The following is a 7,500-nucleotide window of genomic DNA, read 5'->3' on the forward strand; positions in this document are numbered from 1 at the left end:
ATGTATTAATCGATGTATTGGTGGGTCCTACAAGATAGTTGGGGGGGGGGGGCAGAGAAGGATTGAAAACGTCTTCATAGAAAGTATATATATTAATAAGGAATTAATTGATGTATTAATCGATGTATTGATGGATCCTACGGAGGAAGAGAGATGTGAGGGGATTCCCGAAAAAATATCTTTATAATTTGTCCAGTGCAGCAACTTACAGTCGACATATGATACATAATCAATTTAATTTTCCTTGCAGCTTTTCACATTAACATCGCGGAAGTATTTCCTAGAGCGAAGAGAACCCAGATGATAGTATCATAGATATAACGATATTATAATGATAATAACAATAACAATAATAATAATTATTATAATTATAATAATAACAATAACAGTAATAATAATAATAATGATAATAATAATAATAATAATAATAATAATAATAATAATAATAATAATAATAATAATAATAATAATAATGATAATAATAATAATAAAAAACAACAAAATAATAAAAACAACAAAATAATAACTACAATAAGAACAAGAGCAATAATAACAACAGCAATATTGACAAAATCATAACAAGAACAATAATAACAACAGCAATATTGACAAAATCATAACAAGAACACTAATAATACCAACAACAATAACACCATCAACAACAATAAAGATAATAACAATGCTGCCTCCGAAGACCCTCGCCATTACGTGTGGACCAGCGAAGACAACTCTACTTAAGGTCTATATAAGTACTTATATAGACCTTGACTCTACTCATACTTATCCTTATCCTTGACTCTACTCATCCTTATCCTTATCCTTAAGTACTTATATAGACCTTGACTCTACTCATCCTTATCCTTATCCTTGACTCTACTCATCCTTATCCTTATCCTTGACTCTACTCATCCTTATCCTTATCCTTGACTCTACTCATCCTTATCCTTATCCTTGACTCTACTCATCCTTATCCTTATCCTTGACTCTACTCATCCTTATCCTTATCCTTGACTCTACTCATCCTTATCCTTATCCTTAAGTACTTATATAGACCTTGACTCTACTCATCCTTATCCTTATCCTTGACTCTACTCATCCTTATCCTTATCCTTGACTCTACTCATCCTTATCCTTATCCTTGACTCTACTCATCCTTATCCTTATCCTTGACTCTACTCATCCTTATCCTTATCCTTGACTCTACTCATCCTTATCCTTATCCTTGACTCTACTCATCCTTACCCTTATCCTTGACTCTACTCATCCTTATCCTTATCCTTGACTCTACTCATCCTCATCCTTATCCTTGACTCTACTCATCCTTATCCTTATCCTTGAGTACTTATATAGACCTTGTCTCTACTCATCCTCATCCTTATCCTTGACTCTACTCATCCTTATCCTTATCCTTGACTCTACTCATCCTTATCCTTATCCTTAAGTACTTATATAGACCTTGACTCTACTCATCCTTATCCTTATCCTTGACTCTACTCATCCTCATCCTTATCCTTGACTCTACTCACGTGCCAATGGTAAGTCTTCTGGCAGCGGGGGTGGAGGAGGTGGAGGTGAGGTGGTGGTACCCGACAAGAGCCTCGACCTTCCACCTGTATTTGGTGATCCTGAAGACGAGGTTTCAGGTTTGTTCAGGCTGGTTCACTGGGCTGTATTTGCATTGCATTTCTTTCTTTCTTTCTTTCTTTCTTTCTTTCTTTCTTTCTTTCTTTCTTTCTTTCTTTCTTTCTTTCTTTCTTTCTTTCTTTCTTTCTTTTTTTTTTTTTTTTTTTTTTTTTTTTTTTTTTGGTTTTGTAACACTTTTTTTTTGCTTTTTTTTGTTGTTTTTTAGGTTTTTAGGTTTTAACACTTTGGAATGAGGATATTAGTGATGACAGAGGACAGGTATATATGTGTGTAGATAGATAGAGGGAGAGGAGAGGGAGAGGGAGAGGGAGAGGGAGAGGGAGAGGGAGAGGGAGAGGGAGAGGGAGAGGGAGAGGGAGAGGGAGAGGGAGAGGGAGAGGGAGAGGGATAGAGAGGGAAAGAGAGGGAGACGGAAAGGGAGAGGGAGTTGGATAGATAGATAGATAAAAAGATAGATGGATGGACAGATAGGTAAAAAGATAAATATGGATGGACATAAAGATAAAAAATATATGAATGGACAGCTAGCTAAAAAATAGATGGATAGATAGGTAGACAGATAGATAAAAAGATATATGGATGGTCAGATAGATAAAAAAGATAAATGGATTGATAGATAGACAGATAAATAAAAAGACATTGACGGACAGATAGATAAGAAGACAAATAGACAGATAAATAGATGGGGCTAGATGTATTCGTACATCCACATAGAGATATTAATACTGATTTAGATACAAATATTTATACACTTAAAACCATGCTGCGTGTATGTGTGTGTTCGCTTGCGTTAGCGGGTACATGTGTACTTGTGTGTATGTGTTTATGTATGAGGATTCGATTATCTGTTCTTATGTGTATTTGTGTGTGTATGTGAATTCGATCATGCTTATGTACGTATATATGTATACATGTGCGCTTATCTGTTTTTATGTTTGTTTGTGTGTGTATGTGACTTCGATCATGCTCATGTACGTATATAGGTATACTTGTGTGTATGTGTTTGTGTATGAGGATTCGCTTATCTGTACGTATGTGTGCTTGTTTGTTCGTGTATGTGAATTCGATCATGCTCATGTACGTAAATATGTATGCATGTGCGCGTACTTACGGCTCCGTGCAGTGCGCCGCCGTGAGCACGTGACGAGGTGAGATGACGGAGGCGCCGCAGAAGGGATGGGTCTGCCCCCTCCTGGCGACGCCCACGTGCCAAGGGTACTCGTTCACGCCCGTCTCCTGCCCGCCCACAATCCTCTTGTTGGTCCGCCCGCATCCTGAAGTGCACATAACGTTTGTAAGGTCTTATACCTATACGGAAAAATATGGGTAGGAAAATATATGTGTGTGTGTGTGTATGCATGTATATATGTATATATATCTATATCTATCTATCTATCTATATCTATCTATCTATCTATCTATCTGTCTATCTATCTATCTATCTATCTATCTATCTATCTATCTATCTATCTATCTATCTATCTATCTATCTATCTATCTATATATATATATATATATATATATATATATATATATATATATATATATATATATATATATATATATTTGTGTGTGTGTTTGTTTGTGTGTGTGTGTGTGTGTATGTGTGTGTGTGTATGTTTGTATGTGTGTTTGTGTGTGTGTATGTGTGTGTACATATATATATATATATATATATATATATATATATATATATATATATATATATATATATATATACATATATAAATATACATATATATATATCCGAACATGGACATAACACAAACGTATTCCAGATGCCCAGAAACCTTAAATACTTGAAGATGAACTCAAGTAAATACAAATCGAGAAACAGGTCGACTGTCTTACTGCACGGTGATGACGTTGTGGTGGTGATGGTGGTGATGGTGCTCGTGGTGGTGGTGGTGATGCCGGCGGGTGGTGGTGGTGATGCAGAGGGCTCAGGTTTTTGACATTTGGCCAAACCCGTCGTGCTTCTCACCCAGGGAAGGAAGTCTGCAACAGGAGGCAACCCTTGCATCAGCCCCGTCGCTTTTAATTTTTCACTTTTTTTTATTTATTTTTTTTTTTACTCTTTTTTTTTTTTTTCGTTCCGTTCGTGGAAGATTTCGGTTGCATGCAATATTTCAACGAGGAAAACGAGAGAGAGAGAGAGAGAGAGAGAGAGAGAGAGAGAGAGAGAGAGAGAGAGAGAGAGAGAGAGAGAGACAGAGAGAGAGAGAGAAAGAGAGAGAGAGAGAGAGAGAGAGAGAGAGAGAGAGAGAGAGAGAGAGAGAGAGAGAGAGAGACGAGAGAGAGAGAGAGAGAGAGAGAGACGAGACGATAAAGAAAGAAAGAAAGAGAGAGGGAGAGAGATAGACAGACAGGAACAGACAGAGAGAGAGAGAGAGAGAGAGAGAGAGAGAGAGAGAGAGAGAGAGAGAGAGAGAGGAGAGTGAGAGAGATAAAAGAAAGAGAAAGAGAGAGAGAGAGAGACAAACAGACAGACAAAAATCGACCAAGAAATACCAGGTATACACCAAAACAAATCCAGGTAGCAAAAAAAAAAAAAAAAAAAAGATAAAACAAAAAATAAAAATACGGGGGGGGGGGGGGGGGAACAAGCGGCCTACTTACTACTGACATTCGCATAGACCCCGGGGTAGCCTGGCCGTGCACACCCGTCGCCCCAGGACACCACGCCCGCGACCGCCCACCGCCCACTCGGCGCCTGGACCACGAGACCGCCCCCGCTGTCGCCCTTGGGAGGAAAAAACACGGATAGATAGACATTTAGTTGTAGTTTTATTGATAGATAGGGCGGGACGGAGGTAGGTAGGTAGATAGATAGACAGGTAGATAGATCGACAGGTAGATAGATAGATAGATAGACAGGTAGATAGATAAACAGGTAGATATATAGAAGCTAGATAAACAGGTAGATAGACAGGTAGATACAGATAGAAGGTAGATAGACAGGTAAATAGATAGAGGGTAGATATCACAGGTAGATAGATAGAAGGTAGATAGACAGGTGGATAGCCAGGCAGATAGATAGAGGGCAGATACACAGGTAGATAGATAGATAGAAGGTAGATAAAAGATGCTAAAATGACAATTAATAAGTTCTTTTAGAATGAACCAAGAATATTTACTCCTATCAATCATAAAAAGAATAATGAAAAGATACAAAGGTAGATAAATAGATTAATAAAGAAATAATATAAATAATGGAATGTGATACAAGTTAAGAAAAGGATGATCTTAAAAAGTACAAAGGAATGATAATCATTATAAGTAACTCATTAAAGAATTGAGAATAAAATAGCCAGTGCAATGTAGCGAAAGTAGAATAATGAGAAACACGAAAACGTTATTAGACTAAGAGAAAGGAGGAGACAGTAAAACCTGATTGAACAAAGCAACAGTAAAAAAAAAAAAAAAAAAAAAAAAAAAAAAAAAAAAACGTATTAAGGGACATGAACAGGAGAACGTGACCAAGAACATGTAGAACAAAAAAAGAACAAAAAATGCGGAAAAATAAATGGCCAATTAACTTGATATGACTCAGAACTTTGTTGCGTTCTGTTTTTATTATTAATATTATTTATCCTCATCACTTTTTATTATTATCATTATTATTATTTATCATCATCATTTTCTATTATTATTATTATTTATCATCATAATACTTTATTATTATTATTATTTATCATCATCATTTTTATTAATATTATTATTTATCATAATCATTTTTATTTTTATTATCATTTATCATAACAATTTTCATTATTATTATTATTATCATTGAGGGGGGGGTGAAGATCTCAAATAAAAACATTTCAGTAATGAGAGAGGGACGAATACGTAGGAGGAAATAACGAATAAAGAAGGGAAATAGAAAGAGAAGAAGAGAGAGAAGTGAAGAGAGGAGACAATAACCTTCACAATACTTTGTTGAATTCTTAAAGATCCAATGACGACGAAAATAGATGCATCTATTTTTATCCGTCTATTTGTCTGTCTGTCCTGTCTGCGTAGTTGTGTGTGTGAGATTGTTTGTTTGTTTGTTTGTTTGTGTGTGTATGTGGGTTGCGTGTATGTGTGTGTGTGTGTGTTTGTGTTTGTATGTGTTTGTGTTTGTATGTGTTTGGGTGTGTGTGTGTTTGTGTGTGTGTGTGTTTGTGGTGTGAGTGTGTGTTTGTGTTTGTGTTTGTATGTGTGTGTGTGTGTGTGTGTGTGTGTGTGTGTGTGTGTGTGTGTGTGTGTGTGTGTGTGTGTGCGTGCATAAGTGTGTGTGTGTGTGTGCGTGCGTGCTTACGTGCTTGCATATGTGTGTGTGCGTGCGTGCGTTCGTGTTCGTGTATTCATGCGTGCTTTCGTGTACGTGCTTGCGTGTGAGTGCGTCCGTTCGTGCTTCCGCCCTTACGCCCACGTACGGATGCGTCACAGGAGAACGAGAGCCACCTGACACAAGCAAGGGCGTGCGTGGCAACAGACCTGGCATGCATCTCTGAGAGCACCGCCCGCACACATCATCGAGGCCAGGAGCTCGGTGCCATAGACCTTACGACAGTCCGCCCACTCCACCACGCCCACTTCCGCCTCCTGCAGGACCTGGGCGGACGGCCCTCCTGCAAGAGAGAGGGAGGTACGGAAGGTCAGGAGTTGGGAGGTACTCGAGGTCAAAAAAAAGAAAAAGAAAAGGAAATAAATAAAAATATCTCCTTTTTATAAAATTCTTAGAAGAATATATTCCTGTATATATTCTTTTTGACTTTTGTAAACACGAACACACATAAACACTTGCACACACACACGCACACACACACACACACACACACACACACACACACACACACACACACACACACACACACACACACACACACACACACACACACACACACACACACACACACACACACACACACACACACACACACACACACACACACACACATTTAAATAAGCACATACACAATCAAACCCAAACACACACACGTACACACTCACACTCATACGCACACACACACAAACACTCAAACCCAAACACACACACGTACACACAAACACTCAAACCCAAACACACGTACAAACAATCAAACCTAAACACACACACACGTACACACAAACAACCAACCAAACACACATAAAAAAACAAACAAACACTTATCTCTGCATTTTAACACACACCCAAACAACCAGACGACAGAACCCTGACCTTCCTCAAGCAAGCCCCAGCCTGTGACGACAGCACTAGACCGCAAACTCCACTCGGATGACAGACACGCTAAATGCACGCTGTAGTGAATAAAAAGACCTTGGTTATGTACGTATAAGTATTCTTACAACGTACACACACGATATTTCCACGAGGAAGAAGAAGGAAAATGAATATCGTCTATATTTATTGTTTTAATCGCTTTTCTTCCTTCTTTCTTTCTTTCTCTTTTGAAGGAAAAGAAGATCATGATCTATATTTATTGTTTTAATCGTTTTTTTTTCTTTCTTTTTTCTTTGTTTTTGTTACTTACTATTCGGTCATGGTTGCCGGGGATGCCAGACGTACGAGGGCAATGTCGTTGTCGAGTGTGGAACTGTCGTACAGCGGGTGGGAATTCAAGTTCGTGATCTGTGTAGAATTATTATTATAAGAATTGTCTTCATAACATCAAGAAATAATAAAAAATGTCGTTTTATAGACTAACTCTTACTTTGGTATATGAATAAGAAGCGGAGAAGACACGGAGAAAGATGACGAAAGAGAAAGTGAAGAGAAAGAAGAACGGAGAATGAAATTTGACATCGAGGAAAAACACGGAGAAAAAAAGCAAAGGAGAAGGAGAAGAGGAAAAAGTAGAAGAAAGGAAA

The 7,500-nt window shown here is 37.8% G+C and overlaps 1 protein-coding gene across 2 annotated transcripts in view; it reads right to left on the reverse strand.

Annotated features, from left to right (window-relative positions):
* Window positions 1-7,500, reverse strand: part of LOC113817845 (transmembrane protease serine 9-like) — a 22,514-nt gene that overhangs the window by 6,463 nt on the left and 8,551 nt on the right. Inside the window, exons 8-14 of one of the 2 annotated variants that reach the window (XM_070144373.1) lie at window positions 7,164-7,261; window positions 6,851-6,930; window positions 6,127-6,260; window positions 4,264-4,387; window positions 3,496-3,642; window positions 2,756-2,918; window positions 1,527-1,625 (exon numbers count right to left, since the gene is read on the reverse strand). In XM_070144373.1, the coding sequence (XP_070000474.1) occupies window positions 1,527-1,625; window positions 2,756-2,918; window positions 3,496-3,642; window positions 4,264-4,387; window positions 6,127-6,260; window positions 6,851-6,930; window positions 7,164-7,261 (845 nt within the window). The remainder of the gene's footprint in view (window positions 1-1,526; window positions 1,626-2,755; window positions 2,919-3,495; window positions 3,643-4,263; window positions 4,388-6,126; window positions 6,261-6,850; window positions 6,931-7,163; window positions 7,262-7,500) is intronic. The other variant, XM_070144374.1, reaches the window with a different exon arrangement.

This window comes from Penaeus vannamei, chromosome 32 (genome assembly GCF_042767895.1).
Source record: "Penaeus vannamei isolate JL-2024 chromosome 32, ASM4276789v1, whole genome shotgun sequence".
Taxonomy (NCBI): Eukaryota; Metazoa; Arthropoda; class Malacostraca; order Decapoda; family Penaeidae; genus Penaeus; species Penaeus vannamei.